We start from the raw sequence: 21,278 nt of genomic DNA, 5'->3' as shown, positions 1-21,278 counted from the left end.
TACCAAAATTTTGGATTTCGGTTGGGACCGACACTGAAAGCACATAAATCTGAAATTTCGGCCAAAATCCAAATTTTCGGCTGAAGTTTCATGAAAATGTAATTTTTTTTAAAAAAATTTCATGAAATTTACTTTTTTTTTTTCCAAAATTTCGGCACAATAATGAAATTTGTTTTTTTTACCGAATTTGAGTCTAAATTTCGGTCCTCATCCCTCCGAGACAAGATCATCATCCTAAAACCATACGGATTTGCTATGTCCGAAACCAAAACTGAAATTTTAAACCTTGTATATATCAAAAACCACAAATATTCCAGCAATGAACATCTCCATTGTTGTAAGCAGAAACCATAAGAAAAGAATTGTGTGAAAAACTTAAATGACTTCCTCACATGCAAAAATTATCCAAGCCACCTATAGAGCTGTAACCTAGCACCCGTCATGCTGGAGTTTATCGTGCAGTAGGCAAACGGATTTAGACCCACTGATGTCATACTTATTGCTTTTTTTCATTTTTATCTCAGCTTTTCACCTTTTCTGAAAGGCTGATTTCACTGCAATGGAGCTCCAGCAGGACGGATCCTAGACTGCCTCACCTTCTATTAAACCAAGGAATTGAAATATCAGTAATCCACAATGTGAAAACAGGGAGGCTAACTGGGACCTTGGTCGAGTTGACTGGCCTTTCTGGTACCTACACACATCGCATGAAAAGCTAATGGACTCTATAGTCTATACACCCTCTAGTGACTGTGTCTCAAGTGACTTCATCTTTGACTTAGCAAATCTTTCAAAATGTTGAAAGCTTCAAGTGTAAAAGGACTCTCTTTCTTTATTTTTTTTATTATAATCGCTACCAATACTATGCTACTATCATCATCATTATTGTTGCTATCATAGTTCTCTTTTTCACTTTCCCTTCTTTCAATACTTTTAAGTTACCCCGATACATAACTTCCCGCTTAATAACCCAAGGAAAACACTTCCAAAATGGAGTTAAATAAAGACAAAAGTGAAAATGGCCAATGATTTGGTAGTTTTCACCATGATTTTTGGTTTTGGTGGGGATTGGTGCTCTTGTAAAATGGATTTCCGTTTTGCTAGCAGCCCTCATAACTAAAAATGAACAAAAAATGAACAACATTGGGATCTTTTATTTGTGAACATGTAACACATAGTTGGATCACATCTATGAGGCCATCTCTAATCAGTTACATTATCATATATGGAGAATTTTGTAGGATGTACACATTATGTCTTGGTAAATCCAAATGATGATAAATGGCATTAAGTTCAGGATGTGAAAAGTTTTCACTTACATCTTCACCAATTGCAACTGCTTCAGGAAAGAGCCCATGAATGAGATCATTTACCAGCATCAAATAAACCACTGCATCCACATCAGTTGCAAACCCAAAATACTCACTGTAGTTTCCTGTGAATGTTACCTGGAATAAAAGTAGATTCAATTACAAGAAATTAACATAGACAGACATAAGAATCACCATATCAAACAAATAACAAACATTTATGACCGGGATAAAATAGAAAATGCCAATAGCATGGTATCAGAATCTCAGTAGGTATACGTAAGGAAAACAATATAGTTTGCTAGGTCCACACCCATCATGCATTTCCCGTAAATGCATTACAAGTCCAACATTTATCTTTAGCAAAAGAAACCACTTCAATTATGCATCAGCTACTTAAGGGTTTAGGAATATCACAAAACAGTGATGTGTTTGAACTTGCACAGGCACCTACATTACAGATGTATTAATGATCATAAGGCAATTTAAAATCGCATGCTAGTTGGTAAGTGGCATTCTGATCTGATAAAAAAGAAAAGAAAAAGAAAAATAGAAAATACCTGACCAGACTAATATGAATTGTTGTCCAATTTAACTCATTAGCAGGGCTTAATCCTGCCGACCCCAACTAGTTTCGGACAAAGGCTTAGTTGAGTTGAGTTGAGTTGAGCAGGGCTTAAACCTGCTATACAGGGACCAGACACATTTGAAGTACCCATTGCACGAACAAAATATTTTTTGAGACTCATCCGGTCAACTAGTCATAGTTCCAAAGCACATATACTATATTATTATCTCGCCATCAAGTTTCCATGCACAGCTAACAATGACCCATTGCACAGACAGGCACTCTAAATATCAGCTGCTTGAAAGAATAAAACATAATAACAAAATAAATAGCATGTAAACAGAAGCACAATTTATTTACAACATGACAAGCCTTGATTCATTGAATTGACATATCTAGAATTTGAGATACCCAACTTAAATCACTCTATATCAACGGTATCTCTTTTCAGCCATTCCATACCACCCTCAAGTACAAACTGCTAGAAAATTACGTTGTGAAAATATGCTAATGCATATCGGCCAGTATAAACCTTTCATAATTAGAGAGATTGAGCTTTGAAAGAGAATTTGCTAGATTGGGAGGCTTAATAAAGAAAAACACACATTGAAGTGTAGAGGAGGGATTATCCGATTATGGAGGTTGATGGTAGTTGTGAAGGAGAAGTTTGAACCTGGCCTATGCTGGAAACAATTTGAAAACTGTGAAACACCATCACACAGATGATTATGTCAAAAGGAACCCTCAGCACTCAGCAGAGATGGCATTTTGTAAGAGGTGCATACAAGGTTTAAAATTTATTGAAGTGCAAAAAGAAAGGAGACAGGGGTTCATACTTGAGCCAGTTGGCAATCACATGGCACAGGCAGATGTTTCAAGTTCAAAGGAAAAATTCTTCTGACACAAACAAGTTAAAATAGAAGATAAGGTTGGCAATTCCAGAGGGGAAGATCAGTAAGAGTTAGATTTTTTTTTTAAAGATGACAGATATTAGAAAGGCATTGGGGACCAGGAGTCCCGCCCTGCATTACAACATATCAATAAGACTGGACCAGGCATACACGGAACCAGAAAAGGTAAAATTAACCAAAATATCTTTACAATAAAATAGAATTTCCTTCACTATACCATTCAGACCCTCCTATGATTCCAAAAAAATTGCGGCATTCCTCTCTTTTTAAAGCCAAAGTCTATTTCTCAAGTTAGCGCCAATAGAAACAAAATACCAGAAGTTAAAAGCAGCAGAGTCAAATACACCCAAAAGGCTCCTGCTATATCTATAAGATCAATGGGGACATAGAGACAATCTTCCTTACCCTGAGCATTTCTCCAAATCTTCCAGAGTGGAGATGAATTCACCAAGGACCAATTCCCCATCGGAAGCTTGGTCTTCCTCATTCAATTTAGATTTTTCCGAACCCGCTGCGCTTGACATCCAATCCTCCAGCCTTCGAAGTCTATCCTCTTTCTTTGCTTCCCAATTCAATCTCCTTTCTTGTCTTTCATCCATCATGAATTTAACAAAGAGGGGGTGTTTGTGCAAGAGTTTATGGGTTTCTTTAACATCGTATAGCCCGGTTAACTGAAAGAAGACCTCGCTCCTCCTATTGGCCTCTCTCTTAAAACTAGTCCATTCCTTTTTCAAGAATGCACCAATATCCTCTCTGAGTGTCGGAGAGGATTTTGAACCCTTTTCTTCATTATAGCTTAGTCCCCTGAAATGAAGAAGGAATTCCTCCCGATCTAAGGACCGCTTCCTTTTCCTACTTGGTCCAGCAACAGAAGAGGGGGAAGAGGGGGAAGGTTGGTTCTGATCCATACTCCGGATAGTCTGAGAAGTGATTCCAAGGATGAAAGACTGAAAGGTAACCGCCAAGGCGTTTTTGGCCCCAGGCACTGTAACCACCATAAACACAGGGTGCCCACCTGGAATTTTACTCAGATAGGACCCCTTCAAACTTCCTGACTAATTATCTCTGGCTTTTCAAGTGCCCAATATAAAGACAAAATCCTGATTTTATGAATGTATCGATATAAGGACCCTAGCATGTACTCTGTCATCTTATAATCATTCTCTTTAAGGGACAGCACATTGAATCATCTTATTAGATGATTCTTAGAATATTGTAGGAGAAGAAAGGGCAAGTAAGATGGAGAGGAAAAATGCAGTTTAATTTTATATTCAATTAGGAAAATGTTTATGACCCACAAATACAATCACATGACGGAGAGACAAAAATACCCTTTAATGAAAATATAAATGTTCTAAAAGGTTTTGAGATTCCCTCTTCAGCATCCATGCTTCCTTGCAATATCACCCGCTTGGTTTCTATTGTGATGATCAACAATAAGCCCATTTGAAAAAAAAATATATGCTTCATTTATTTGACTATTAATAGATTTTGGAGACGGCCCATCATCTCCAAAAGGGTAGTCAATTTCAAAATGTTGAGATCTCTATGTCAGCCCATTGCAAGTCGTGGAAATTTATCATCTCAATTCATTTTTTCAAGATGAAATAATGAAGAATATAAACTCAGACCTTATTTGACACTCAATGAGGATTCGCATATATGATGTATACCAAAAGAAATGGTTATATTCCATGTTACCTGCAACCCATGGTGAGTGTACATCATCGAAGTCACACCATCAAACCGAAACCCATCAAACTTGAACTCATCCAGCCACCATCTTGTATTTGAAAGAAGAAACCTTAGTACCTAGAAGTTAACATGAGACGGAAGAATAAATCAGTAAACATGATAGACCGAAGCATATAATGGAATACATCATCAATCAAAAAGCAATAATAATCCAATTTAATTTCAAAGATTGTAAGATGGATCGTACTTCCCAATGTCCGTAGTTGAAAAGGCGAGAATCCCACATCCAATGATGACCCCTTGATCCAGAGTGAAAGTAGTGGCTGTCTGTTCCATCAAACATATTCAATCCATCCAACACATTGTTTGATGCATGGCTGGATGCAATGAACACTTCCAATTATAAGATATAAGGTTAAAGTTAAATTGTAATAAATGGAGGAGCTGAAAAAGGAGCGTGTGAAAATAAATAGTGATTTATAAAATAAAATGATTATGCAACAAAGAATAATATATCCTCAAACAACAGTTTTTTTTTTGCAACTGGCACTGGGAATGACAGCAAAATACATACAGAATGAGCAAGTGCAACTTATGCTTGCTGCAAGTGTAAAAACAGAATTAGCACCATTACACTCACAATAGTTGATGCATGTGTAAGCCATGGCCCACCAAAGATTGCCACCCATGAAGGCCATGGTCCACCAAAGGTCCACATGACCTTAGAAATCCTAGGGAGGCCTTTTATTTAAGCATTTAGTTAATACCTTTCTTTTATTTACTTGTGGTAGTTTGACAATAAAGGGCATGCATTTGTGTTAGAGTGGGGATTTAAGTGAGAGGTAAATTGGTATTTTCATGTTTCATATGCAAAGTTTAAAAGGGGAATCAAATCGCACAAAACTTAGGTCATTGGTTTTATTTTGAAAAGACGGTCGTCTCTTCTTGGCTGCATCCTCCAATTCCTGGGATTTGGGCATGGAGCTTAGGGCTAAAATTCAAGTATTTTCCCTTAAAGCAACTGTTTAACTTCTTTAATTTCTCCTCTCTCTAATTTGGATTATTGCTTGTTGTTTGTGTGGATATATTCTTAATCTCTTATTTTATACCCTAGATCTGTTCATGCACTAATAGTCTGTATTAGTCCAACAATCATCTTGGACTATTTGTGTCTGAAACCCTTGCCAGGATGGCATCAAAAGTATTTTTAGAAACAAAGGTCTACAGATAATTTCATTTTTGTTCAAGTGAATTCCCAATTCCGGTTATATTTCCAACATTTCTAGGAATTTAACTTCAATAACAAATTTAGAATTATTTCTCAGTTGTTACAGACCATAAAAAGACGTCGGTGATACTCTTACCACCCATACATACACATATTTATTTGTGCAAATATGCACATACATTCATACACATTTTATATTATACAATACAAGCACACGAGCGCATAGAAGCAAATCATGTAGGCCACTGCAAAGTCATTTACTTTCTTTAGATAAAAAGTAAGCTAATTTACCATAATGTTTATAGGAGAATGGTTTTAAATTTTCACCGAAACCGACATGAAACAAACGAATTGTTTCAATTTCCGTTCCCACCAAAACAGTATTGAAACCAAAACACATACCGAAACCAAAATCGTAAGTGCAATAATTGTAATGGTATACCATATCACTATTGCTTACATAAGAGTAACATAACTATATTTATATAAATTGCATGTGATAGTGCAATAATTGTAATGGTATACCATATCACTATTGTTTACATAAGAGTAACATAACTATATTTATATAAATTGCATGTGATATGTGCTATAGCATTATGTATAAATATTTATGTGAATTTTATGTGAATGGTGGTATGCACTGAATTATCAGACATGTGTGACAACGTATGTCATTGGGTGTTCGATGTTAGTAAACCCTTATGGATGGTTGTCTTGCGTATGTGATGGCTTTATCTTAAATTTTTATTATTCGCATATGTTTCCATACGTTTCTATGATTTTACAGCATTTCCACCAATACTTCCAACTGAAACGTTTCTGTTTCCTTCCAACTGAAATGTTTCTGTTTCCGTGGAGACCAAAACCAAAACCGAAATTTAAAACCATATATAAGAGTTATTGCCCATATGTATGGGTCCAAAGCAATATCAGAACATATTATTTTTAGGCATGCAGAGAACAAATTAATTGATCACCCTTACAGTCATTGCTTCATGGTTTGTGACATTAACGATCATTTCCCAAAATTATTTGGAACTAAATAAGTTTATCAAGAACTGTTTGTTAACGATCATTTCGCAAAATTATTTAGAACTTAATAAGCTTATCAAGAAAAGTTTGTTGGTTTGATCGATGGTCAGCCAGTTTGTCCTTTTGGTAGTAGAGGTAGAATGCTCTCGAGGGTCCAACCTTTTGCCCTTTGTGGGGCAACCACCAGAAGCGAATATGGGAATTTTCAAAGACCAGTGTCACGGGCCAAATGTTTGAGTAGCGGAATAACCCGTAAGGCGCCCCAACATGCCCGAATGCTAGGGCAAGCCTTCAATCGTGCAAGGCTTTAAAGGCCCTACACGCCAACACCCCTTGATGTTTCGAATATGCATACAAACTCTAAGCTGTTCAACAGGCTACTTGGCTCAGATCTTGACATGCGCTTCTAGATACCCACACTCATGATCAGCCTGCATCATGAGTACATCGAACATAAGGCCTTGGGGCCCAATGCAAAGTCCATCGAGTACGAGGCATGACGATGCCATGCACCAATCCGCCAAGCGTTGGGGCTTGGTCATCCAAGGAGCAAGATGCCCCATGGACTGATCCGCAAGGTGTACACCTCGCGAGGGCAACCAAGGTCGCCCCGGCACGAACTCATAGAAGGCCCAGAGATTGGCCTGCTCACAAGACATACAGCGGTGCAAGAGGCAAACAGTATAGCTAGCCCCTTGCACCAGTCCGTACGCGCAATGCATGTGGGAACCCAACCCAACATGCACTGTCTTTGGCCCCCATCCTCGACCAAAGAAACTGGAGCATCCCTGTGGATAGCTCGCAGTCCGCACTCAAAGCTCCCTTAGGACACGCCTACAAGTTGAAGTATGATTTCCTGCTGTGTGCGTCAGATGCACAAGTAAGTCCTCTGGCAACCCATGAGCAAACCGCCAAGGTTCCTGCCCACACCTGCTGGACCTAACGGGGGAGGAGTCAACAGGTCACGGGGCCAACTCTCCCTATAGAGTTTGGCCAACCAACCCCCCCCTCAACCACCAGTGGCAACCAAAGGTGCTGTAAATGATGACTTCTCAAGACGCAACGAGACGAGGTAAGTTTGGATTTTAATACCGGTTGTGTCCTGAACTGTTTTCCCGTGACATAAGGCTCCAAATGGGAAAACTGAGAAGCAACATGAATCTCATCCAGTCTTCAAAAAGAGCAAGTATGGGAATATTGAGGCAGTAATGTGATTGATTTGGCTAGAGACTTGATATTAGTGATTGAAAGTTGGAAACGGATACGAAAGCTAGTATCGAGAAAACATAACACTGATCGTGCTCCACGCAATAATATGGGACCGACACCCATTACTAATGTCAAAATATATGACAGAGAAAGATTGTATCACAAAATAAACATTTAAAATGTCCACTCTTTCCTCCCTTTTCTATCTATTTTACACATCTCCGTGCAAATTATTTCTTATTAACCATGTTAACGCCCAATAGATCAAAAGCTGAAAAGCACTCCAAGAACCACAAACATTTGTGAAAATTAACTTCAAAGGTAGGTTTAAATAAAAAAATCCAATAAATTAGGGATTTCTACTCACCAAGCAAAGGAGTGCACCACGACAAATGAATCCAGTACCAATAGCTTCATTTTGATGAAAGAAAGCCACGCAAGTGATAGCTTCTGATCCTTTGAATGGTTAGGGAGAAATTACCAAAACAATATCTAGGGGAAAACTGCCTATAACCTCAAAACTCTCTAAAATCTCTAAAATCCTATATGTTAGATCCTCAAATAGGTCTTATAAGGTCCCCCCTTAACCTAACTTAAACATTGGTAGAGGTTTAGGGAAGAAAAAACCCACAAAAAAAAAAGAGTAAAAAAATGGGATTCAAGTTGCAAAAACGACACCTAAGATGCAATGCCAATAAGGCGTGCGTTTTAAGTGAAAGGTGTATGCCTTACAGTGCCTTTTTAAGCATTTTACTTTGGGGTATAACATGTTTTTCCACTGTGCCTTGATGCATTTTTGACGCACCATGCCTTGAGGCATACACCTCTGAAGCCTTTGAAAACACATTATCATGTAGACCTGCACTTTCTGAGACCAAAATTTCTCTTTTCCCAAAGTCAAAGACCTCTCCAAAGTCATTTATTTTGGGATTCTGTTTGTCCCGGACCACTTCCCTAGAACAAGTCATCTCAACTACGGAATAGCATCGTCTCCTGCTTCTTCATAAACTTCCTGGCAAATACATTAAGGGAGCCATTGGTGACTGAAACATCAGAAACGGGGACTCCTCGAGCTAATGATAGAGGCAAGAACACTTTCCGGCCAGGACTCATTGATTGATCATAACGATATCATGGAAATGCTGCACGGACCCATATATATAGGAACGGAAATAGAATCACCTTGATACTAAACCGGATCGAGCCCGGGATCTTCTTGGAAATGGGAAGATCTAGGATTGGCGGCAAACCTCCTGGAGAGAGCGATGTGCATGGACCAGGGGAGTAGGGATGCAGCTCCGTGGACCGCTCATCGGGCCTGATAGGTGGTGGTATCACACCCTTCTCAAAGGAACCGTACGTGACACTCTCACGTCATACGGCTCCGTCCCGGAATCTGAACCTGCCCTTTCCTTTGACCAACAAGTCCTCGAACCCCTCGCATGGAGGTTCCTTTTCATTCATTCATTGATTGATGAAAGGTATTGATTGATGAAAGGTATAGCTTTAGCTTGCCATTGATTGAAGCGGTAGAAGCTAGTCGCCAGTGAGTGATCAAAAATATTCCACCTGAACCCATTTCTCAATATCGATGAACACAACACCTCAAATTAAGAACCAAGGGACTAATTCAAGTTCATAGGTGGCTACTTTTTTCATCGTCCAACAAATTAAAAAGGTAAAGACATCTAAGCTTCTTCCAACTAACAAGGTAAGAATTACCATTCAAAAAAAAAACCCTAACGACGTAAGAATGTGATCTTAACATCTAGCTGATGAAAGGACCGCTATAGACTCACTTCTATTGAGAATATCACTTTTTTTCTGAATGGTTCTATTGAGAAAATCACTATTTAAAAATTCTCTGAGTCAATCACTGACTCGCCCAAGTCGACCCAGCTTTGGCCTAAGTTAATCAAATTCTTCTATGACTTGTCGAGTTGGTAAAAAGAAACTAGCTGCATCCATCATTGGAAACAAGCAAAAAAAAAGTAAATTTTGAGGACTGCAAGTATATCATCTCTTATAGGGAAAACAGAACTGAGCACAACTCAGGCCAATAAACATTTTGTACCTTCACTGAAGTGAGATAAATGCAGATGGACATAAAAAGATCCTGTCATATTATTCTTGAATTCTAAAATGGGTTTCTTTCTCTGCATATTCTCCCCCTCCAAACTCCTAAGTCCCACCAACAGGGAGTTCCATAGAAGACAAGGGAAAAATTCGAGACAAAAACAGAACTGAGCACAACTCAGGCCAATAAACATTTTGTACCTTCACTGAAGGGAGATAAATGCAGATGGACAAAAAAGATCCTGTCATATTATTCTTGAATTCTAAAATGGGTTTCTTTCTCTGCAAATTCTCCCCCTCCAAACTCCTAAGTCCCACCAACAGGGAGTTCCATAGAAGACAAGGGAAAAATTCGAGACAGTCGACTCACAACTTCTCAAAGAAAATCAGATTTCCTAATCTGCTCAATCATGAATTCAATAGACCCAAGCATGGTTCATGAGACCTACTAACATGGGAAAACAAAACTTCAAAGTTCAATATCTTATGAGTGACTGATACAGCTGAATAATTACAGCCAATGTGGAATAATACTTAACTTTTCCATCTTTGCATTCGGAGCATGCCATAAATAAAATATTCAATGGACCTAACAGAGTTCATATTCTATAGAGTTCAAATTGCACGTTGGAAAACCCAAATGTCACCTGTGCACTATATCCATAAGGACGAGCAGACCCATCTCATGAGCCCTGTCAATCAAAGACTTGAGTTCGTCTGGAGTACCAAAGCGACTGCTAGGTGCAAAAAAATTGGTAACATGGTACCTAGCACACAGAAATAGAAAATTGCAATTATGGTCTATAAAAAACAATATTCAGTACAGAGCAACCACTACAAGAAAGTAATCTTGAAGACATGACTTAATATTACCCATATCAATATGATAAGTTGGCAACAAAATTTACAAGTCTACATGTCTGAGAAAATTCTCAAGGTCTATTTCATTGAATTAACATGTTTGTCCAAATCTCCAAATTCTTTGTCCAAATCTGCAAATTATTCATACATGTAACAAATAGCATTAAGCAAATCTACAATTTAAGTTGGCAAACAGATTTAGATTATCCACATGTCTGAGAGAATTTTCACTGCTCATTTCATGGAGACAATATAGTTACCAAAATCTGTAAATTATTCATAAATGTACAAAACAAACAGCATCAATCAAATCTATGATATAATGCTTCGGCAATTGGAAGGGTTAAACTGAACACCATAACAACAGTTGTCTACAAATTGCATTTGTCATGAGCATAGAGCAAAGCACAGACAAAATGTTTGGGAAGCGCCTTAGCGCCATCTAAAGTTAACATGAAGCATGTAATAAGTAAGCCTCATTGGATGCGAACAAGAAGCATATAAAAAGAAATAAGATTACAGTAGGTTAGAGTGGAAGGATTAATGTAGGTTAGGGTTACAAGTAGTAAAGAAGACTCCACGGTTGATCACGATTACATGGTTTAGGGATATATCATATATAATTTTGAATGTTTTATTAATGTAGATTTAATGTTGGGCTTTTGGAGAAAAAGATCCACATAAGTTTTATTTGAAACTTAAGATGAGGTTTACATTTTGAATATATATTTTTTAAACACGCTATTAGGCATTATCGAAAGAAGAAACACCCTTTTAGGAAGAAATAACCACTTAAATAGGAAGCGTGCTTCCCCTGAATTTGGGAAGAAAGAGGAATTTAGCACTCAAGGCAAGCTTCCCAACTAACTAGCAAGCTTCCGTAACTACGGTCATGAAAGTTATTCAAAAGGACTAGTTAAAGTATTGCCCACGAAAAGTGAATCACACTGTACATCATCAAGAGTAAGGTACAGTCAGACGATGGAAATGAAAAGAAAACAATAGAACTGTTGAACTTCTACTATATGAACTGCAAGAAATTTAGTAACAGCTGTTTTATCTGATCAGACATATACCATGTTTCTCATCGATGAAAGGATTAATTGTTCACATGTGAAATTACAGAATGGATGCCTGATAAGTCTAACACTTAAATAGATGTTTGGTGCCTCCACATAATATACAGCCACATAGGCATGTAGAAAACTACACCATATAATGTGATCATTTCTCCCAAGGTTTATCAACGTTTGTGAGTCCAGTTCAAATTTATTCTATTACAAAGTCCATGTATGAGTCAGAATAAATAATTGTTTTTTAAACGGCAGAGATATTTCATTAGATAGAAAAATTGAAAGAGACCGAGATGGTCAATACAAGAAAGAACCAAAGCTATCAAAGGAGCTACAAAGCAACAATCCGAATCGTTGACACAACGAGTGAAAAAAAAGGAGAGAAGTCAAGGATGGAGGAAATCGAACAATTTCAAGCCCTCCTTCGACCCCCGTCCTTAGCTAATCTATTGGCATCACCATTGGCTGACCTCCTGATGTGCTGAAAAGAAATCCTAGAAACTGCCATCCAATTTTGAATCTCATCAAAGATGTTGAATAATGTATTCGAGGTAGTTTAGTCATTACTAGTAGATTAAGGGTATTGTAGTCATTGTTGTACATTGTTTCCCTAGTTAACAAAAGAATTGGGCGAATCTCCATGGGAGAGGATGACAGCATCTAAGCCAGTGAATCGCATTGAGACATTATTTGTTTTTTGAGGCGGAGAAGCTCATTGGGGGGGGGGGGGGGGGGCTACATCCCAGAATCATGTAAAATATTCATTTTAGTAGGTATATGGTAATTAATCAGGCATTAATTGCCACTATTTTGTGCTGACATCTGATTTTCCAGTGATATCAGCTTAAATCAGTTGTTTTAAGTCTGAATAAAACTCTGCCTCTAAGATCTCGACTCAAGAATAAAAAAACTTATTGATGATAAAAAAAAATTTTAATTGCCCAAACAGTAAGCTTGAAATTTTATTTGAATGGTGAAAATCTGTTGCCTGCATGTTGATAAATTGGTTGCTAAATAGTAAATTTAGAATCATATAGGGCTCGCATATCATGTTGAGAAGTGGGACCATTCCATCAGAAATCCCGCCAAATTGCTTCTATTTCCCATGTGATGTAAAAGGTCGTTCACAGAAAGGTCTACAACAAATGGAACTCATATTAAGAGATTCAATTAATTTGTCAAAATAAAAAATAAAATAGATGTTCACTTAACCCTTTGTTTAGACTTTAGACCATAATCTGGAGTTTCTGACAGTTAACTATGCATCATGAAGAAAGAATACCCAAAACTCGCGTAATATGAATGCTCTTGAATGGCCATAATTTGAACAGCATTGTAGCCAAGCTTCTTAATGCGAGGGAGTACATCATCTCTAAAGCTAGCATAAGTGTTGATCTTTGGTTCCTGCAGTTCAAATCCAACTCGTTAATAATGATAATAATAAAAATTACTGTAAAAAAACATGATTAAACAAAAGAAAAGGAAAGGGACTTCAAAATAAGGTTCATGTCAATAGTAAGAAAGAGAAGACACTAAGGTCACGAATTTGCATCGTCATTTTCTACAGGAGAAACTCACTACCAACTTCAATACACTACATCACATGATTGTATCAGTCAGAAATTTTACTAAGCCAATGACAATATAGACTTGTTATTCAAGGAAAACTCTAACATAAGATCAACACCAAAGTTTGGGTTGGACGGGTGCTCTCCCATTTCCATCAGTCAGAAATTTTACTAAGCCAATGACAAAATAGACTTGTTATTCCAGGAAAACTCATTCCCATGTGTCATTCGTGAAAGAATTAGATTCCCTTTGTAGTTCACTAAGAGGGAGTTCACATCAGTACTTTGCAGGGAGGGTAAAAAAAACCTCTTCTAGCCCTTTAAATAGGGCTTGGTTGAGTGATTAGCAGGAATTGTTGATTGCTCGTTCTAACATAAGAGCAGCACTAAAGTTTAGGTTGGAGGGGTGCTCTCTCATTTCCATCAAGCGAAATTTCTGATTGATGGCATATTCATTTTCGCTAAGATGATAAATAATTGACAACGATTTCTAAGAAATTATGGAAATAGAGAAAGTACATATAAAATTCACCTATTCATAACATTTCCACAAAAACAAAAAGAAAAATATACAAATAAGTGGCCACCTGTTCTAGCATTTCAGAGAAGATGCCCTAATTTAAGGTTGTTACAAACGGATGCTAGAAAAATACAAAAGACATCATTGTGCTGTACAAAGCAAAAACCCACGACGGATACAATGGACAAGAGAGTGAACTCAGATGCGATAATATAATGGCATGCCACTCATTGGTGCATTGCCATGGCAATTGTATTAACATACCCAAGTAGTAGAGTTTGAGTCCTTTAACCATGAATGATCCAAACCAGTGTTTAAAAACGCGGATATGATGCAGAACGCTGCCAAGAAAAATCCTTGTCGACTAGGCGCGGACGCAGACAAGAATGCGGTTGACGCAGTCATAACTCGGGAGAGTCAAAGGAGTTTTTATTGACGCTATTGGGAAAACACGGAATGCGGATGCAGTGCAACTCAGAACGCGGATAAGGTAAAAGGGAGTGGATTCGGGCGAGTTCCAAATCTAGTCAACAGGTTTTTAAACATTGATCCAAACAAATATAATAGCGATAAAACAATAACACAATTATTCCGGGGTTCCTTGGACAGGTTTGGCATTTGTTTATGCATTGAAAAATGGCTAAAGCAGTGTGGGGTCGCTTATTGGACAGGTTTGGCATATCTTGAGTGTTTCCTGACAAATTAGTTGATCTTTTGGAAAGTTGGTATGTGGTTCCTTAAAAAAAGAAGGGGACGATTTTATGTAATTTCTCTTTCCTTGCAACAATTAGGGTCTTATTTTTTTGAAAGATGACAATTTTATTGATACTATGAAAGTTACATTGGGGACCAGAGGTCCCGACTTGCAATACATAGAATCAATTAAGGATGGCCAGGAGCATACTCCTAGACCAGTTATGCAAAAGAAAAGATCTTCTAATTCATCCACAACCGAGTTGAAAAAGAAGCACCTTGCCCATATTGATACCCCGAAAAAGGTATTCCAGTTGCATATCGGTATCTATACACCTCTACAGTGAGGATCACCCATCCATACACTGCCAACCTACCGAGTAACTACTTTACTTCCCTACTATCTAGGAGCACAGCCTAGAGAATCTTCTTTACTCCCAAAAAGCTCCGTAGCACTACCCCAAGGCCTTCAAAAGGTCGAATCCAACGAAAAGTGCCATATTTTGGGGCCTCTCATGCAAGGCTTTCCTCAAACTAGACTTGTCATCACTATTTAGATAGTCATTTAGTTTGGTGATCTAGGCAAGCCAACAAAACCGGGATAGACTCAAACATGCTATGCTGAATCTGAGATTCAAGCAGATATATAACCCCAGACAACGGGATCAGGAATTCCAGAGGGTCGCTGATCGACAGGCCAGCCTCCTCCATACTGTAACCCCTCATCTTAAAGAGGAAGCAATTTCGTCTCCATCCAATATAACGTCGAAGCCCCAAAATCCTGCTAAAATCCCAGAACAAAAAGAGCAGGTTCTTTAGAGAAGCTTATTATCCCGGAACCTCAAGGGAGGCCATTCCTACACAAAGTTAGGATTCTGTCTCCAAACCTAGATGAGTAAGTTCTTTTTATAGCAAAACTAAGGGCGGGCCTTGGAGCCTCCGCTCCTAGGGAGGAGAGATATAAGTCGGACAATACGCCTCCCTAGATCCAAAAGACAAAAAACGTAGCACTTTCCAACCCTGGGACCCCGACTATAGATCTAGCTATGGATACTGCCAAACCTAGGAGGCCTGAAATAGGTCTTTAAAAGTCTAATCAATCTATTACTATCTTCTTTACACCCGGTTCGAAACCCAAGATAGTGCTCATCTTATTCCTAATGAAATGGTCTTGGGAACTTAAGCCCCTGACAGAGGAGGTTAAATTGTAAAATCCGCCAGGGGCGCGATTGACGAAATTCTTTCTGACAAATGGAGCATGCTTCCGTCTGAAATGGGGGGTAGGTTTCTTGGGGATCACCACCAAATCCAAAAAAACTTCATTTCTCTGTTCAGGTCCCATCAAGTCATTTTCTGGAATAGCTAACGGCTCTTTCTCAGGCCTTCCAACAATGAAATTTGAATTTGAATTTAAAATCCCAATGGGGCCCAACGGATCACCAGGAAAGGTCATTGAGGTTGCCAGAATCCGATCCGCCGCTAAGGAGGAATCTGATTCCTGGGTGGTAGATTCAGGAATTTCCTTCGAGATCTCAACCCCAATGGGATAGAACTGGTCATAAATTTTGAGCATTACACCAGAATTAGGAAAAAGCCATCGAGGGGCTAGAACCTTAGCCGAAACGAAGCTCATACAATTATGATGATTTCCCTCCAATTTTGTTTCTATAATCTTGCCAAAAAGACCCCCTAAAGCCTCCACCGTAGAGACAGCCCAGGCATGCAAAGGGATGCCATAAAACTTCCCTGCTTTAGGTTGAATCGGCTTTCGATTTATGGCATGGGTGGAGGGGATTATACTTTAGTTCTTATCAGAGACCTAAGATAGTGTAAAGTTGGGAGTCACCCGATCCTGGCTTCTTTAAACTTAATTTTGACGGTTCAAGTTTGAGAAATCTTGGCCCCTCAGGTATAGGGGGCCTCCTTAGAGACGACTTGGGAGCAATGAAGTGGGCCTTCTCTAGTCCCATAGGGGTGGCAGATGCCAGTGCAACGGAAGTGCAAGCCGTCCTTCAAGGGATCAAATTGTTAGACCGAGATATGTTGGATACGGTTGTGGTAGAAGGGAACTCCTTAAATGTAATTAAATGGCTTGGCGGATTGGCTTCTGTTCCCTTGGAGATTTGCCCCCATTTTGATGAGATAAATGACAAAGCTGGCAGTCTTGGGATCTCTTTTCACCATGTGCAAAGATTGGCAAATAGGGAAGCCGATAAACTTGCAAGGGATGGTGTCTCTAAAGAGAGTTTGGAGCTCTGTGATTTCCTCCCACGCTGATCTCGTCCCTCTTTTTGCTACTTTGGTTTTCTTTAAATCTTGTATTTTTTTATTGTTTCTATATCTGTACTTTTGACCATCTCGGTCTCTTTTTTCAATGAATTGCCTCACCATTTCAAAAAACACACACACAGACACTCAATTATTCCCTCATCTAAACCATAGTTTCACTAATCACATGAAATCCAATAAAATTTTATAAATGGAGTACCTCTGTCACTCTACCCTTCATGGAGTCTGTTTTCTTGGCAGTAAAATCACTACTTCCAAAAAAATTAATGATAAAAGCAACCATAAGATAGCAGAAGCTATACTGAATATTGGAGCAACCAATAACTAGACAGTTCAAACTAAGGCCACAGTTAAAGGATGAAAGTTTATAAACCTAGATCAAGACATTATAATAGTAGTTAATTATAAAGGATGAAAGGAGGCATGCATACCGTGCTACTCATTCCAACATGTGACTCGTAAATCCGAAGCGATTTAGGTCGTTTTGGCTGAGGATGTTCAAATACATACTTCTCCTGTAAGAGCAAAAAGAGAGCTTCACTAGACAAATATTATAGTCATGAATACAGAAAGGACCTGCATCTACCCTGAGAGAGCTGAAAATATAAACAAATTAGTTTAAAAGCATCAAAATACTTTCTAGAACATTTTTTCTCTCAAAGTTAATACTTGGAAAATTACCTCTTCTGGAGGATCATAATATATTCCATTGTATGGAATTTCACCCGGAGCTTGTACAGAAAACTTGATCCAAGCAGGAATTGAATCTTTAAAACCGGATGGAGTATCCATATGTATCTATGATTCCATGATTAAGATAAGAGTTAGTATCGAGATTACTACAGCCTCCAGATATGTCTCAGTTGGAAAATGCAAGATAGAGCTCATGATCATTGCTCACCGAAATTGTTTTAACACGAGAAATTCAGAAAACAGCAGAAATTTAGGCTGCACAATATAAAACTAAACAACACATAAGCACCAGGTTCTCTAATTCCACTATTTCTATGAATGCATCAGCATCTCTATCACCATACTAAAAACACAATGGCCTTCAATATTACATCATTAAGAAAGTAAGACTCGACAGCAATATATATATATATATATATATATATATATATATATATATATATTGAAAGGAAGACTTGACAGCATTACTTGTGGCTTCTGTGTGGATATAAGATTTTCTTTATTATTCGACAGTCCATAATGGATCAAGTTAGAGAAAAGATTGGAACTTTCTGGACCATGCCCCCATTATTAGTACCGATCCATAACAGCAGCAGATAAAATTATAACTTCTGAATCTGTATAACTTGAAGCTACAATACAAATTTTCCGAATAGGATAAAGAATGTCAGACTAATGATGTACTTGCTAATGATTGATGGATATGGACAAGCAACCAATCAACATTTTGGCATCAAATTGAAGATGGGGAACCCCTCTCTTTTATTTTTCTCTGATGGGTGTTTCATATTCATCAAGAAGCAATTTCCTTTTAACTGGAGAAATGGGCCATGGGTTACCGGTGTGTTGACCTTACTTTTCCCATACGAAGCCAATGTTACTCTAGAAATACTTTTTCCCCCAGGAAGAGGTAAAAGAGAAAGCCCTTGGTCCATACACTTTTTTCGTATGGATACCCTTTGATGATATTCTTATTTATAGCCAAAGAATGGAAGAACGTATTTATCATTGAATGGAGATTCTTTGAAAGAAAAAGGTTTACATTAAGTTGGAAAAGTGCAACGTGAAAACAGAAGTTGTCTTCCTTGGCTATGTGGCATCTTCTGAATGGGTGAAGGTCGAACAAGAAAAGGTGAAATCAATTGTGGAGCGGCCTAGGCCTACTACGGTTGGTGAAGCAAGCAGTTTCCATGGGTTGGCAACATTATATCGCCGATGCATAAGAAATATCAGCACCATCATTTGCTCATGTGACTGAATGCACAAAACAAATGACCTTTTATTTGGTCTAAGGAAGCCGATAAGAGTTTTCAACTAGTGAAAAAATGGATGAACAAGGCACGTATACTTGCATTTCCAAATTTTGAGAAGACATTCGAAGTGGATTGTGATGCTCCACATATATGAATTAGAGCATTCTTAACCAAGAGGGATGCCAAATAGATTTCTTTTGTGAAAATCTACATGAAGTATGGAAGCATTGGAGACATTACCTTATTCACTGTGAGTTCGTTCTTTATTCCGGCAATGAATCATTAACACACTCGAATTCTCAACAAAATCTCAATGCTTGAGGTTTGAAGTGGAGCGCTTTCCATCAAGAGTACATTTTTGAGCTCAAACACAAATTGGAATAACAAAAAAAGGTGGTTGAAGGCAAATGCCACTACTAAGTACCTTATCGATTGACTTTTTGGTATTTGAAATCGTGAAGGAGAGTTATAAATCAGACCTCCATTTTGTCTCTATTTCACAAGAGCTTGAAGACAAAAAAGTGGCAGAATTCTAAAGTTCACACAATGATAGGTATCTTTTGTGCAGTCAATTATGTGTTCCTCAAGGATCTTTGACGGAAAAACTCATTAAAAAATTTCATTGAGGTAGTTTGGGAGGGCATTTTGGTAGTGATTCATGACGAGACATTTCCTTAGTGAAAGATACGTACTATTGGCCAAAGCTAACGAGCAAAGTAGAGCACTTCGTCAAAAGATGGCGTATTAGCCAACTTGCAAAAAAAAAAAGAAAAGGAAAAAGATGACATGTTTGCCAACTTGCAAAGGGAAAAAAAAAAAATACAAGATTGTATACACCACTTCCTATTCCCTCTTCACTTTGGATGCATCTATCTATCGATTTCATGTTGGGTCCTCCATGGACTCAACAAGGTAATGATTCAATCTTTATCATAGTAGTCCAAATCTATAAAATGGCACATTTCTATGTTTTTTTAAAAAAACATTGGATCCTTTTCATGCGGATGATTTATTTTTCAACTGTTAAAGTATAAAAGATAAATAATGCCTTTCTCCAACAGCTTCAGCTTTTGGAGAAGTTGGTAAGTTAACATGGTATCAAAGCCAAAAGTCTTGAGTTCAAACCTCCTGGATAGCAAACATCCACATGCAATGGTCGGCCCAAAGTGGGACCACATGTGCCACGTGTTTGTCAAGTGGGCCACACGTGCGGGGGAGTGTTAAAGTATAAAAGATAAATAACGCCTTTCTCCAACAGCTTAAGCTTTTGGAGAAGTTGGTAAGTTAACATCAACAAAGTGGCACATTTGCATATCGTTCCACTTTATATTCCATACAACAGTGATGATAAGTTTGTAAACTATTCTTGAAAGAGGTTATTAAGAAAGTTGAATACTAAGTAGCAATTTTCTACTGCCTATCATCTCCAAAGACGCAAACAAAAGTGGTTAATAGAAACTTAAGAAATTTGCTATGATGTTTAGTGGCAGAGCATGTTCAATTGTGGGCCAAAATATAGGCCCAAGCAAAATCTGCAAATGACAGTTCCATTAATTGGACTATAGGAAAACTCCATTTGAAGCAAGTTGTGGGTTCTCTCCACAACACATTCTTGACTCGGTACCACTACCTCCGAGTGTTAGGTCAAGTGATGGGATGGAGGCACATGTCAACCATTTTCAGAACATTCACAAAGTATGAAGATCATATGATCTCCTTTTCCATATGGCAATAAAGTGCACAAAAGGGAAAGTCAAGCCAAGCAAGCCGCTGCTGAGCGTAGGCCTCTCAGCTACAGGGTGAAAGAATATGAAGAGGGTGAACACATATTGGTGTATTTTCATAAAGAGCACTTTCCCAAGGGCCCTATCACAAATTTACAAGCCACGAAGTTTGGACCTTGCAAGATTTTGAAGAAAGTGTGCCCAAATGCCAATTTACTCGAGCTTCCAAGTGATCTCAACATCAGCCTTATCTCCAATATCTGTGTTGTATGGATTCTTAGCCCCCCCTATGCCGAATCCGTTTCGACGCATGATTCGCATGGGACACAGATGGATTCTTGTCGTAGCCGTGTACCACACGAATCCTGTTTTTTCGGGCAAATCCGACACACCATTTTTTCTTTTAAAATGTGAATCCTGTATATTTTTCCTTTAGACGGGTTTTTTCTTAACATTATTTTATAAAAGCACAGCTCATCCTCCCTTAATAGAAACCCTAGTGCCTAGACCTTCCACCGTCAAACATCGACTCCCTTCACCCTTCTTCTTCGACTCTCTTAGTCAAAACCATA

At 38.3% G+C, this 21,278-nt stretch overlaps 1 protein-coding gene across 2 annotated transcripts in view; it reads right to left on the bottom strand.

The window, feature by feature from the left end:
* LOC143877594 (1,4-alpha-glucan-branching enzyme 1, chloroplastic/amyloplastic) overlaps window positions 1-21,278 on the bottom strand; it is a 61,061-nt gene that overhangs the window by 16,087 nt on the left and 23,696 nt on the right. For both annotated transcript variants that reach the window (XM_077379739.1, XM_077379740.1), the window contains 7 exons: window positions 17,718-17,834; window positions 17,468-17,551; window positions 13,249-13,370; window positions 10,680-10,799; window positions 4,732-4,861; window positions 4,491-4,601; window positions 1,320-1,448 (listed from right to left, as the gene is read on the bottom strand). In XM_077379739.1, coding sequence (XP_077235854.1) covers window positions 1,320-1,448; window positions 4,491-4,601; window positions 4,732-4,861; window positions 10,680-10,799; window positions 13,249-13,370; window positions 17,468-17,551; window positions 17,718-17,834 — 813 coding nt within the window. The remainder of the gene's footprint in view (window positions 1-1,319; window positions 1,449-4,490; window positions 4,602-4,731; window positions 4,862-10,679; window positions 10,800-13,248; window positions 13,371-17,467; window positions 17,552-17,717; window positions 17,835-21,278) is intronic.

This window comes from Tasmannia lanceolata, unplaced genomic scaffold, assembly GCF_043159265.1.
Source record: "Tasmannia lanceolata isolate RefF3 unplaced genomic scaffold, GAP_Taslan_0.1 ptg000005l, whole genome shotgun sequence".
NCBI classification, from domain to species: Eukaryota; Viridiplantae; Streptophyta; class Magnoliopsida; order Canellales; family Winteraceae; genus Tasmannia; species Tasmannia lanceolata.
The sequence above is the reverse complement of the archived record's forward strand: the minus strand, read 5'-3'. Positions and strand labels throughout refer to the sequence as shown.